We start from the raw sequence: 14,446 nt of genomic DNA on the forward strand, positions 1-14,446 counted from the left end.
ACTACTAAGTGAGCACTGTTCATTCTTGTGTTCAAGTGAGGAAAGGTCCTTGAAGGATATGGTAGTGTAAGATCATGAGAGATGCTATTATAATGTGTGTATACAATGGAGGAAAATTAAGATTTCACAAGCAGACATAATCCTGATACTTCCTACCTGTCATTTGATGTTGCCATACTTCCTACCTGTCATTTGATGTTGCCAGTCATTTTCCTTTTAAATGTAGTTATTTTTGTGTATCCCATTTGTGTGTGTGTGTGTAAACAGAATATGCTTAAGCTTGAACTCTTGGGTGGTTTTTGGGAGTGGGGGTAATTTGTAAATTTTTAAAAATTATTTTTATTTTACAAATTTTCATATTTACAGGATTTTACTCTTGTATTTTTAAATTGGAAAATATTCAGTGCTTAAGAAGAAATAATTGAAAAAAATTATTAGACTTTAAGGGTAAGAATTACCATTTCCCACACTTTCTCAGACTACAAATCTAGAAGCAAGTGACAGGAAAAAAATTTAATAATAATAGCTCTCAACTGGACAAAGCCTTGCCTGAGCAACCCAATTTAATTTTGAAGTCTGCTGCTTTGAGTGGGGGGCTGTAGTAGGAGACCTCCAAAGGACCCTTCTAACCTAAATTAGTCTGACTGGAGTTAAGACACATTGACAAAGTTGCAGCACAAGGTTACTTTGCATATTGAAAGACAGAGATGATAAAGCATCGATTTAAAGCTTAGAAAACATAGGAAGGTAGGCTTTCTGGCACAATTCTTCGACAGAAATTCTAACTTTTGCCTGAAAGTACTAAAACCAGAATTGCTTCTATGTTTTTTGCCAGCTTATTTGGTAAATATCAGCTGCTCTTTATACCCTTACCAAGAAAGAAAATAGTCAGACTGATAGCTATGTTGAAAACAGTGTAGTTCTAATCAGCCACTCCACTGATTTCTCATAATTTGCTTACAAGCAGTCTTTGAGGAAGTGCATATTGAAAGAGTTCCTAGAAAAGGGCGAGTCCCTCTTAAAGGAGTATATTACTTTGGCAATTTGCTTGGGAGTTTTTAATCTATCACTTTTGTGACTGTTTTTTTCTCTTGTTAGAGGTGGATTTGAACAATTTGATGAGAGTGAAGAGTGGTAAATGCTTATATTCGTGGCCTTATTCTGACTTAGAGGCATAGATTCCTTGGAGAGTTTAGTCTGCACACATGCAAACTACTTTAAAAGGAGTTATAGATCATCTGCCTTGAGGTGTGCAGGGAAAGAGAAAGAGGGAGAGCATGTGTGTATGATTATTTTTGATTTATAAAATAAACTGATCCAGAACTCAAGTGGAGGCAAAATAATTGATAAAATAGCTAGTCTGTTAATCGTTATTTTGCTATTAATTTGCTCTTTTTAGATAAAGGTATTGAAAGAAAGTACCTGTGTTTCACGCCATGTGAACAGACTTGGAATATGTCAAGAATATACACCGTAATATAGCAAATAATTCCATACTATTTATTTGTATTCTCTTGAAAGGATATTAAATGGGAAAAATCTAATCCAATAAAGAGAAGTCCTGGTGACCTTCACAAGGAAAAATGTCGGAATCTGAAAAACTAGAATATATCTGAAATTACAAGGAGGGGAAAAATATTTGTAATTAAAGTGATTGTGCTAATGTTTTGACAGTAAGGGTAGTGACAGATCATTCCTAGAGATGCTGGTACTAAACTTGCTGTAATACCTAGACCGTAATAAAATAAGACCTTAGTAGTTCAAATATTTTTTTCTGGGTATATGATGCTATTTCTTTTGAACTTACCAATTGCATTTGAAATAGGTTTTAGAATATGATGATCAAGACTTTTGACTCCTGTATTCAATCTTGGTTTTGCCAATTTTTACCTGCGTTGTGCCTTCTGCTGAGGTATAGTATGGTTCCTCTAGTGTAGGTGTTGCCTCCATGTTTCTCATGCAGTCTAATGCACAGTGCATCTACCTCGCTCCTGTGGGAGTGGTGCCATCATGCGGTCTCAGTTTTCGCAGACCTGAAGATTGCTTTATGTAGACCTCCGCATAGAGGTTGGAGACTGGATGTAGTAGTGGGATCGGAAGTATCAGATGTTTTCATTGTAAAAGGATGTTGGGCTATAGGTGCTCTTCTGAAATGTTTGCAACTTGAACCTGAAATACAAGGTCAACCCATAAGAACAGTGTGAAATCTGATGGGACAGTGGGAGGAGTGAAAACCACAGATTAATTTTACACATATTTTGTTCTGAGATGGGAAGAGGCTGCTTTAAGTGGTGGAAAAAAAAATTTGCTTCATGTTTTAATCTAACTTTTAGTAACAGACTTTGGGGATGCTTGCTACCATCAAAAATATTTTTAATCAATGAGAGCTCTCTAGCATATTTCTGCTGCTCCAATAAAATATTTAAATCATTTTTGTTACCTGGTTGCATAACTAGTATTGTGGCATGATATAATTGGTGAAATTGTTGCTATTCATCTTTATCATAATCTTTCCAATATCACTGTTGGACACTTAGTCTTAAAATTTCTCTGTTGCTGTTACCATGCCTCTTAGTTCATGTTGAGCCCAACATCAGTGAAGACATTTTTGGAATCACAATCAAAATTTTACCTGGAGATACGTAGAAGTGCCTGTAGGTAAGCTTCACCTGGCACTGCTGTCCTCTTAGCAGGTGTAAGTTCTCAGAGATGTACACCGTTTGATTTAAGGCAAGTTCCTGATAGTATGTTCTTCAGATGAGAAAAAAAACTGTAGATGAAGCACTTACAAGGGAGCATGTTAAAAGACAGGACTATGCCAGGGTCTAATTAGCTATCCTTTATTCACATTGGTCCCATTCTCAGAATCTTTATTTTTCCTTCCCTTTCTCTTATCTGATACTGTCTTAGTGCTTTTGGTACAAATGTCCAATCAGCGTATGAAAACTGTATTTCATAAAGGTACTTCCATTTGGAAATCAGTTCATTTAACACTTCAGTTTGTTTTTCTATAAATAGATTTTTAAACCTATTGGCCCTTATTCCATTTGTTCTTTTCTGTAACGAGCACATGAAACTATGAAGGTTTGCTAGCTTTTACACATACATCTTAAATGAGCTTCTTAAATTTCAATTCTGTAGTATGTGTGCAGCATTTCTACACATTCACGTAAAATGGCAGTAAAGGTTAGATTACTTAAAATTTTGAGAGTTCAGTAAACTGGTTGGATGGATAAAACTCAATTTAATAGGATCTTTATTTTAAATAGAGTATGCTTCTTTTAGGTTAACGGAAAAGAACCAGATGATGAAAATCTCAATAAATCTGAAATAAGCCAAGTTTTTGAGATTGCACTTAAAAGGAACTTGCCTGTGAATTTTGAGGTATGTTTATTTTACAAGCTCTAGATTTGTTTTTATTAGAATATTAAGGGTACACATTAAGTTGAGTCTCTTCTAGATAACCCAAACAACTGACTTTTAACATGTCTTGTTAGTTGTGAATACACTTTTATCTTTGACAGTCACCCTGATTGTCTTGGAGTTTATATGGTAAAGTGAAGAAAAAAGAAAAATCCACCTGTTCACAAATTCATGCAGTAAAATCAGAACATGAGTGAACAGCTACACTGTGGTTGTCTGTGCAATCTTTTTTCCAAGCTTTTTGAAAAATCAGTATTACAGTGAAGAAACAAAACACAACCCCACACTAATGGTTAGAACATTGAAGTGCAGAGTCAAGGCAAAAGAGTATAGCTCACTCTGAAAGACATTTATGGAAGTATTTGTTTAATTAAGCACTGATGTGGACTACCCGCAAGTTGCAGAATCTCACAAATAGGTTTCTTTTCTTGCCATGAGGTGACCTCATGTGCATCTTACTTTCCTTTCCCTTTGGCCTGGCTGCTTGCTGCCTCTTTGCCCCTCCTTGATCATTTTAGTTATCTTAAATCGATAGCTTCCATAGGAGCATCTCTGTTTCACTAAAATATTAATTTATCATGCTGCTTTCCTGAGCTGGCAGAGTAACATTTAAGTCAACTATCTGAATTATTATAGTAAGAAAACACAATTGTGCATAACTAAATTGCTTCTAAAACTGTTCTGTGAAATTTTACATGAAGCTTTCGATTCTTGCAGATTAGCCTGAGCATCACTGGTAAAAATATACTGTCACACAAAGCCAGTTGTGGGTGGAAGTTCTTAATTCATTATTACTTTTTGACTTTATGGATATTTTGAAGTATGATGTGTTATGAATGGAGTTAAAAGACTAAATCTGTAGTAGGCAGCTATCTTTTAGATGTCTCCAGAATTCTTGCTTTCTGAACTAAAATACTGGATCCTAAAGAATTGCTTTCTCTGTAATGTTTTGTTACTATAACATGATGTATTTAATGAGGTGATGTTAACTGTGTGGAAGTACACACTGATGAAATAGAACAGTCATATTTTAACACTGAAAGAGTAAATCAGTAAATTAATTAATGACTTGTATGTAAATGCTGTTTACTGCTTGCTGCATCTGATCTTTTTAAAGTATATGTTTATTTGGGTGGGACGATGTTATTAGAGTGAGTATGATTTACATCTTTACTTTCTGGATTGTATGAGAATCTAAAATCTCGTTATCCGTAATTCTTGAGAGAAGTTTGCTATAAACAATGTGCCCTACCATTTTTAATAAGTGTTTATCACGCTTTCACTCAGTTTTTCCCTCTGAAACAGGTGACCAAGGAAAGTGGTCCTCCCCATATGAAGAGCTTTGTAACCAAGGTGTCAGTTGGAGAATTCATGGGTGAAGGTGAAGGAAAGAGCAAGAAGATCTCAAAGAAAAACGCTGCAATAGCGGTCCTAGAAGAACTGAAAAAATTGCCACCCCTTCCTACAGTTGAGAAAATGAAGCCACGAATCAAAAAGAAAACAAAATCAATAGTGAAGGTAAGAGACAAACACATTGGAAATCTGACTATTATAAATCATCATCAGATGAGAGATGTTTCTGAGTTAATTATAAACACTTTTCAACTGCTCAACTTTTATCAGCAGTCTGGTACTACAAATGAAATGGTATTTTGCTCCCACAATGGGGTTCTGACACCACTTTTACAACAGTTACCAGTAAATTCAGGATGAAAGAGAAACCTTATAAAAGAATGAGTGGCACATAAAGATCAAGCTCTGACTTTCAAGCCTTAGACTTTACAGCTTCAGGTTTTGCATGATTTTGCTTGTGCAATTCTCCTGCAAGCCTGTCCCTCCTAATATAGCAGGATTAGAACTTGTAAAACTGTTACCAGTGGTAGGTTATATGCGGTCAACTGTGACAAATAAATTGAGTGTTTCTCTTTGGCTGTGACAGTGTTTCATTAAGCAACTTTTATTTCAGTGTTTTTAAATTCTAGAGATGAATGAATTCAGTGGCACGCTGCATTTGTCTATTAAACCAAATATTCACAAATTTTGGCTTATTTCCTAAACATTGTTCTACATAGCTGCAAACAAGTCCAGAATATGGTCAAGGAATGAATCCCATTAGCAGACTTGCCCAGATACAGCAGGCCAAGAAAGAGAAGGAACCAGAGTACATGCTCATCACAGAACGTGGTCTTCCGAGGCGCAGGGAGTTTGTTATGCAGGTTTGTATGTTAATTTGAGAAATCTAGTTGCATGGGTGTGATGGCTTTGGGGGGGGGTGGGTGTTGTGGTTTTGTTTTGTTTTTTATAGTAATCAGGTTGTCATGATGATGTACAAAGTTAACAGGATTACAGCCAAATTTCCATGAAACTTATTAAGAAGATATCTAGCGGGCTACATTCAAGGAAGATAAAGGTTCAAGAAAAGTGATCTGAATCTTGTTTAAAAAAAAAAAATTGCATAGGGCACCAGAAGTCTGTGTTGTAACTGCCTAATGTTTTAATTAACAGGAATGTTAATATTCTGTTAAGAGATACTGAGCTTCTTATATTTTTTAATGTAGGATTTATTAACACAAGCCTGGGTATCCTTCATTTCCTCCTTCCCCTGAGTTTTCGTGTGTTGCTTTAGAGTGCAGCACTTTCTGCACTCTGCATTGCAAATCCCAATAGCATAGTAGTATTTTTAATACAAGTATCTACTAGCCTCTAATAATTAAGTGCATTCTCCAGACCTCTCTCCTGTCCTGGCCAAGACAGGAAGGTTAGTTGCTTTCTTTCCATTACATTAGTAAATCTGCTAAACCTGTAACTTCAGCTTGGAAAATTTGTCTGCTGTGATACCAGTTTGGAGCATTTAGGCTGTTGCCAAGGTGAGATGATGAAATATAGTTGTTTGCGTGACTTCTCTTTGGGTTTTTTGTGCTTGGAGGCCAATGATCATTGATAATAGATGACAACTTGCTTAGAATAATGATCACTTGAACTATTTCGTGACTCGTAGCATGCTCGAGACACAGATCACTAATAAGCGAATCCTCATACTACTGTTTAAGAATTGATTTGTTTTTTTCTTCCTCTTTTGTCCAGGTGAAAGTTGGCGTACACACAGCTGAAGGAATGGGCACGAACAAAAAAGTTGCTAAACGCAATGCAGCTGAAAATATGTTGGAACTTTTAGGTTTCAAAGTCCCTCAACCTCAACCTCCAAAGCCAGCATTAAAAACAGAAGAGAAGGTAAGAGTCTTTAAAAATCAACCGCTGTTTGATACTACAGCAGAAGTTGAGTTGAAACAATAGCAGCTTTGCAAGACAGTAACAGTGTAGTAAATTGATGCTTTCTGCCCTAGCCAGGAAGGAGGTGTATTGACGTGACTGTTCGCTAACTAATAGTGCATTTTGGATACATTAAGGTTTCCATTTTGCAAGTAAATCAAAGTCACATCAGAAGGCTAAATGAATGTATTTCTTCTTTATAGAATGGCTCAAAACCTGTGATAAATGATGTATTTGGTCTTAGAAGCTTGCAGACACATAGGTTATAGGACTTTGTGGTAGGAATAGTTTTACATAGCCTTATCACCAATTGCAGTCGAAAGTTTGTTATAGGTCTCTTTCTTTGGTGGGTCCCTTAGCAGGGAAGGAGTCTTGCATTCTTGTATTGATTCAGCAGATGTTACCAGGGAGTTAAAATAGCAAGTCTGGTTTTAATTTTCTCCTTTTCCGTGTATATGCTCATTTATGTCCAGTACGTTGTCCTCGACAATACTAACTAATGTTAGTTTAACTGGCTTTATTATGGTATGTAGTTCTCAATATCTCTGTTCTTAATACCACTTCACTAGTCTGTAGATAGTTTTAGTCATTCAGTGCGTAAGAATCACTGAACTTGTCTTTTCTTGGTAGCTGTGTAATAATTGAGGTTTTTGAATAATAAATTCTTCAGTAAAATTTTAACTAGTCAGATCACCTACATCTTGAAAACTTTAAAACTTTAAAACCTGGGGGGAAAAGAAGTTTTAAAGAGATATTGTGGTTTTGGCTTTTTTTCCTTTTATTTTTAAGACACCAGTGAAGAAACCAGGTGATGGAAGAAAAGTAACCTTCTTTGAGCCGGGCTCTGAAGAGACTTCAACTAGTAAGTAACTTTACTGAAAGAAGTGCAGCCCTGTTGGCATGTGTGTAAGCATATGTATGCATATGGCATGTGTTGGCATATGTAAGATATGTTTCTCAGTCCCTTCAACAGTGCCATTTAACACACAGTAATGAGCAGAGGTATCCAACTGCTGGCCCGCAGACTAAATCCACCCCTTGGGAGGGTTTTGTTCACTGAATCTTTCATTCAATAAGCAAACTTTGTCTTGATGATGCTGAATCTCTGACCCACCAAAGGGTGAATCAAGCTCACTAAGTTCGTTAGTGCTTCAAAAGCAATTTGAAACAAATTATTTTTTTCAAGAATGGCTTTTGATGCCTGTATATGCCTTCATGTGCCTGCAGAAGGCCTCATAGAAATAGCTAGTATCTGTTTAGTATGTACCTCTCTCTTCTCAGGTAATAAAGAAGATGAGTTTAGGATGCCTTATCTCAGCCATCAGCAGCTTCCTGCTGGAATTCTTCCCATGGTCCCTGAGGTTGCACAAGCTGTAGGAGCCAATCAAGGACACCACACCAAAGAGTTCAACAGGGCAGCCCCAAATCCTGCCAAGGCTACAGTAACAGCAATGATCGCTAGAGAGCTATTGTATGGTGGTACTTCTCCTACTGCTGAGACCATACTAAAGAATAACAACTCATCAGGCCACGTACCCCACGGACCACTTACTAGGCCCTCTGAGCAGCTGGACTATCTTTCCAACGTTCAAGGAATCCAGGTAAATGTTCAGCTTTGCAAGATTTCTTCCAAAGCTATCCAAACTGGTCCAACCTGTTGTTTATAACAAAGCTTTTTAGTTCTGCTGGTGACTGATGTATTCTGAGGCTGCCTGTTAAGCTGAAATTAAAGTAAATGTTTTACTTTACCTATGAAATATACTGAATTTCACAGCTTTTTAAAATTTAGTTTTCAAATGTACATTTCTGTACTGCAGCCTTAATTCAGTGCTACTATTGGAAGAATAAAATTGAAAGTAACATTTCCTGAAAATTTCCATGATGTATGAACATAATATAAACTTGAACTTGGCTGATCTGAAATAATGTTTTTTAATAATCTTTCATATATTAACATTTGCAGGCTCTACATTTTCTTGTGTTTGGTCCCTTTAATCAGAATTGCATAAAAGTTCCTATATTAATACATTAGAGGAGCTCAGTGGATTAAAAAGTATAATAGGGAAAATTTTAAATGCAGATAGCTATAATCAGAACAAAGGTCTCAGCAACAATCATTATTACGTAGCCACTTTTATTCAGAAGGCTTGCAGAGCTCTCATGATTACTAAAGAACATTGCAAGTGAAGTCGGACTTCAAAGTAAATGGTTCCACTGGCTGACAGAATGATTAAAACTAAGGTTCAGCTTGATATATGGGCAAATAATCTATAGCAATTGTGATATATTTCCTGTACTTGGTGAACTGAAAAGAACTAAATCTTTCTCTTTTCTTCAGGTTGAATATAAAGACTTTCCAAAAAATAACAAGAATGAGTTTGTATCTCTTATAAACTGTTCCTCTCAGCCACCACTGATCAGCCATGGAATTGGAAAGGATGTAGAATCTTGCCACGATATGGTATGATGAATATTGCTGAAATGCTTTCTCTTTGGCCTTCAGTGAACTAAGGGATGCAGCGGATAGACCAAGGTTTCCTATTACTGCTGGATAGCAACGAATTAATGCTGTAAAATTCCCTGGCTAATTTTTGTCTAATATTTCAGAGGTTGCTGAAATAATTGATTAATAGTATCAGAATCTAATCTAAATAACCTTTAAAATGCTTAATTTATGCTCACAATTTTGTTCCACAAAAAAATGCATTTGCTTTATCTTGATATTATTTGCATGAGCACATATTAAAGAAAATGTATGAAAAGGAACTTTCAAAACATAAGAGTGTATCAGCATATTTTCTGTAACAGAATGGGCTGATATTTCATTGGGAACTGTAATATTTGGGTTCACGTTACCAGACTTTCTGCTAGAACGGAATCCAAAATGGTAGAAATGCAATTCACCATTAGATAGCAGGAGACACTCTAAATTTGTTAAGCTCCCTTTATAAATAAGATTTTTATTCACAGTAGCTGAAATATTTCTTTGTGAAAGAATGAGTCTTCTAGACTGTAAACTGTAAAGGACTTTGTCTATAAAAGACATTACATATTGCTAATAATATGTACACAGTCGTCTATAATTTGAAAAGAGCTTAGTGCTTTTGGCATCCAGTGGTGACCTGAGTACTGACTGCAGACTAAAGTAATAGTTTGCAATATGTAAATACTCTTAGGAAAACCTGATTTTACTGACTTTTATACTAAAAATTTTTGCAGTAATTTTCTAATGGCTATAATTTGATAGAGATTTCTTTGATCTTTGTCACTTAATTTTGACATTTGCATACCCATCTCTACATCCTGCTGTAAAGAGCTCCTGTAAGACTAAGCGCACAAGTCAGTGCCGTAGGTAGAAGGGAAAAGGACAGCCAGTTCAGAGCTTAACCATTGCAACTGGGCCAACGTGAGAACCTTCCTCTGTTCAGATATTCAGCTTTCACTAACGCATGTGCCATAACTCATCGGGGATATTCTGAAAAGGTGCACCTGAAATTGATCTGAATCAAATTGAAAAAAAATTTCAGTTCTCAAAGGAGGTGACTTACTTCTGCATTAGCCATGTCACAATGACTCTTCTTTTAAAAAGTCACATGTGCCCTATCTGTGTTGTGTTTTTGATTCTTGTGTAACTTGTTTTCTTTTTCTGCAAAGGACTTTTTGGTTCTGTGTATTTTAATGTCCTTTATCTTAAGCTCTGTACAGTTTGAGCCATTACTAATTTAGTGCCTTTTTCCTTGATATTAATAGTGCTGCTGAATTAATTTTCCCCTATTGCTAAAACAAATGCAATGGGAATCCCCTAGCCACAGCACCATTCTATTGTTTAATGTAGCAAGATTAAATTCTACACCATTGTATTTCTTCCACCCTAATTATGCATCTTAAAAAATATATTACCAAAATTTGAACATTTACCTTGTTTTAAATGAGTCCCGGTCCTGCTTTCACTAAATTAATGAAATGGACTCAGGTTGAACTGCTGCATGCTCTCTCTTTTCCTTAGGCTGCGTTGAATATTTTAAAGTTGCTGTCTGAGTTGGACCAACAAACCACAGAGATGCCAAGAACAGGAAATGGACCAATGTCTGTGTGAGTGTGACCCATTGACTTTCCCTTGCATTAATGGAAACCTCTAACCCTATGATGTACTATAAACAAATAAAATGTGAGGGGTTTTTTTCTTTGCCAGAAAAGTTAAAAAGCCAAGGGCTGTATCTTCTTCAGAAGGATGAGAGGGTAGGTTTTATGATCAAGCTTGTAATTTTCATGTGTCAAGTGCAAATTACTAAGCAGGAGCAAGTGGATAAAATGTAATGGCTGTGATACAGAGCAATTCTGACTGTGATCCCTCTGCTTACACTATTTGTTTACCTATATTTGTAAATAGTGTGACTTTTCAGTGTGTTTAAGTGCTATAGCTGCTCCTCTCTTTCTAGAAATCTCCCGTATGTAAACTGTAAACAGTGTATAGGTTTCACAGCTTGCTTTCAGCAGAAACATGGAGGGGTTGCAAATCACTCTGACCAGAAAAACAAAACAACTTTATCCTCTCATTTAGATAATAAGCTGTCAAAATGGTGGAATTAACAAAGTGCTAATTGATTAAAAACAGAGGCCAGTTACATGGAAACAAATTGTTATATGCACCTCAAATTCTTTGTATCCGATTTCGAAGCATCTTATTCGTGGAAATAGTGTTTTCTCTCCTAAGTAACAGGTGTTTTCTCATTTGTAGATGTGTGAAACAAGAAATGGAAAGTGACCCTCTTCTCAAACCGGCTAACTCAAACACTTTGGGACAAACACTGGACAGCACTGCCTAAAAAAGGCTTTTGACTGGACCCAAACCTGAAAGCACCAGAGAAAATCAAATGCTTCCTATTAATGTAACCTAACTGTTTTAGAGTGCTACAGTCTTTACAACCTACTGTAGTGTCTAAATCATAACCGTTGCTTTTTCTTCAAACAGTGATAAATTTTTAGTTTCATTATGTTGTTTTGATTGAAATGACACTATAAATTTTTCATTTAAAAGTTTCTTAATTGTATCTAGAACAATAGCACAGTTTAGAAACTTTGTCTTCTGAGACTGACATGTTATCTGTGAACTAACTTGGGAAGATCATATCCATGTATGTGGTTATTTTGTTTTTATTGAAATAGCAAAGTTTCACTGGAAACAAATTGTGTGCCCACCATTTTAAAAAGTCCAATATTTTCACAAACCTAGCTTAATTATCCAACGGTTGAATGAATTAAAACACTTTAGGAATTTTAAACTTTGTTTGATCATTTTTTGTTAATTTCTAGTTTTCTTGAGTGGGGGGTAGGGGAACTCGAATGCAACATGACTTTAAATATCTCTGATCTATGTTTTAAGGATTGTGTGTATAGATGGCACACAGCTCACTACGTTACAGGATATGATCTCAATGTAGTGCATATAAAACCGCAGATTGATTTTCCTTGAGTGCTTTATACTGTTTAATTACATCTCCATGTAGGGCTGAAAAAAATTACCTATGTTTATATATAAACTGTGTTGCTTTTGATGTTGTGTTATTGCGCACTGAACTGTGCGCAATAAAGTTTTTTGCATATGGTCCAGGTAAAGCACGATAGCCTTGCAAGTTAAGTACCGCTTCAGTTCATTGTTTACGCTGGAATTTTTTCTCCCCATGGAATGTAAGTAAAACGTAGTGTTTGTCACCAATAAATGGTAATACTAAATTTTTTTGGTTAATTTATTCTTGTATGCCACTACAGGGGCTGCTTTTTTATAGGATTTGTAATGCTTGTGATATAGTACGGGCAGTATTGTAAAGCTATGGAGTAACTGTACAATGGTTATCAATTACATATAAATAACTACTATTTAGTAATGTGGAGGATGTGAAAACCTGGCAAGGTCAAGGAAATTCAAAAGTAATGTGGGTACATTTTGTTATTTGTGCCACAGTGTGTTAGTGCAACTGTATTAATGGGAGCTTAAACTAAAGTTATGATTATGACAAGAAACCTGGCACAACAGGTTGGTATGATTTCAAAGTTTAAGTCTCTACTTTTAAGTTTCCTTGTTTGCTTGTAATTTGAGTCATAACCTTGCCTTGCACTTAGTAATTTTTGGGGGGTAGTACTTTCAAAACAAAACTTTCCCTCTAGCAACAAAAACTGGCACCGTAGACTGACACATGACAGTGTATCATTTGGATGTGAACTACGTTCAGTGTGTACTTAACTGGTAATGTGTAGCAGCACTTCCTCAACACCTGTTTGCAGTGGGTGTGGTAACTCTTGTCACAGAAAGCAGTTACTGCATATGCTGTGTCTCAAAGCTAAATGTCTCGGCCATTTTATTTGCATTATCAAAAGCAATTGGGCCACATTAACTGCATACCAAATTTTATTGAATCAAGTTGGTTTTGATCATTATAAGCGCAAAAAACATTGTAAAGTTTTTGGGTTTTTTTGGTTTTGTTTTTTTTTTTTTTTACATTTGTAGAACTAAAATGCTGTACATTTAAAAATTAAAAGAAACTTGCTAGGCTGAGGCTTTGTATTGCAAATTCTTACAACTTAGAAACTACTTACCAAACAATTTATATTGCAAAACATACCACATCGATAGTGGTGTAAATGGTCTCCCTGCGTTTATCTGCTGCTACTCAGGAGTTTTCTCTTTGGATGGGACCAGACCCTATTCTTCTGACTATTTTGCAGCATTCATTTGTTGATAATCCTGTGTTTCATATGAACGTTAGTTAAGGTACTTTGCCGTAGATACCTCTGTTTCAATACTCTTAAATGCAGCTATCATCTTAGAGGTGCTATGTAAGAGAAGGTTCTTTTGTCAAAGACCTTGTAATCACAGCCTCATGATGGAAGACTTCAGGTCACTATGTGGATTCTAGGTAAGCCAAAGGGAGTTCTAGATAAAAGTGTGTTTTTTCTAGAGCACTGGAATCACTTGCTTTTCCTTTTGTCTTCTCTGTGCTTGATGCAGCAAAGGCTAGGAAGAACCTGAAGGCTTTATATGACGCTTTTGTTCAAGAGATACTAAAATGTTCTACAAAGAATACAAATATGAGAAAACTGACGTGAAGATGAAATTCTCTCACTGCAGTAGACTAGCAGGCTAGTACTTGTATAAAGCATACATTTCTGAGTACTAGGGAAGTGCTGTCTGCAAGACACCTCACCTTTTTGGATTCTTTCTTTGAATTTTTTACTTTTGTTTTTGATCTTAAACCCTTTGACTGCAAGTGAATGAGCTGGAGCTTCTGAATATGAATACCAGTGTACATTAGTTTGGGCTTCATGCCACACATTTCAGTAATGATCCCATTATAGAAAATTTAAGTATAGGGTCTGTTCCAAAATTACTTTCTCATATTCAGGTCTTAATTGATCAGGGTTGTTCTCCCACAAGCAGATTTTACCAAGCATTTTTTCTCCCCATTATCTGACTCTGCTTAAATTATCACAAACAGTTTAGTAAATTAATGCATTTTTCCTATGTTTCTCCAAAAGTATTTGACAGTATGGCAGTACTAATCTGAGCGTTCCAGATCTGCTGTACATTTAGTAAATTGTGAAATTTTGCACTCAAAATATTCAGTTCAGCTACAGAGAACTTCCCTTTAATCACTTTCAAATGGGAGTAAGGAAAACAAAATACTTAGTCTAATCTATCAGGCTCCTAACTATTGTGCTAACAACAACTGAGACAGTGATCTTGTTTCTTTTCAGA

The 14,446-nt window shown here is 35.9% G+C and overlaps 1 protein-coding gene across 7 annotated transcripts in view; it reads left to right on the forward strand.

Annotated features, from left to right (window-relative positions):
- Nucleotides 1–13,214, forward strand: part of STAU1 (staufen double-stranded RNA binding protein 1) — a 32,397-nt gene extending 19,183 nt beyond the window's left edge. For 2 of the 7 annotated variants that reach the window (XM_075517483.1, XM_075517484.1), the window contains exons 8-16: nucleotides 3,286–3,384; nucleotides 4,711–4,941; nucleotides 5,496–5,639; nucleotides 6,508–6,654; nucleotides 7,483–7,555; nucleotides 7,975–8,294; nucleotides 9,032–9,154; nucleotides 10,700–10,785; nucleotides 11,432–13,208. In XM_075517483.1, coding sequence (XP_075373598.1) covers nucleotides 3,286–3,384; nucleotides 4,711–4,941; nucleotides 5,496–5,639; nucleotides 6,508–6,654; nucleotides 7,483–7,555; nucleotides 7,975–8,294; nucleotides 9,032–9,154; nucleotides 10,700–10,785; nucleotides 11,432–11,519 — 1,311 coding nt within the window. In that variant the 3' untranslated portion in view covers nucleotides 11,520–13,208. Of the gene's footprint in view, nucleotides 1–3,285; nucleotides 3,385–4,710; nucleotides 4,942–5,495; nucleotides 5,640–6,507; nucleotides 6,655–7,482; nucleotides 7,556–7,974; nucleotides 8,295–9,031; nucleotides 9,155–10,699; nucleotides 10,786–11,431 lie in introns of all 7 variants that reach the window. The other 5 variants (XM_075517485.1, XM_075517487.1, XM_075517486.1 and 2 more) reach the window with 5 other exon arrangements.
- The last annotated feature ends 1,232 nt before the right edge of the window (nucleotides 13,215–14,446 follow it).

Source organism: Mycteria americana, chromosome 14, assembly GCF_035582795.1.
Source record: "Mycteria americana isolate JAX WOST 10 ecotype Jacksonville Zoo and Gardens chromosome 14, USCA_MyAme_1.0, whole genome shotgun sequence".
Taxonomy (NCBI): domain Eukaryota; kingdom Metazoa; phylum Chordata; class Aves; order Ciconiiformes; family Ciconiidae; genus Mycteria; species Mycteria americana.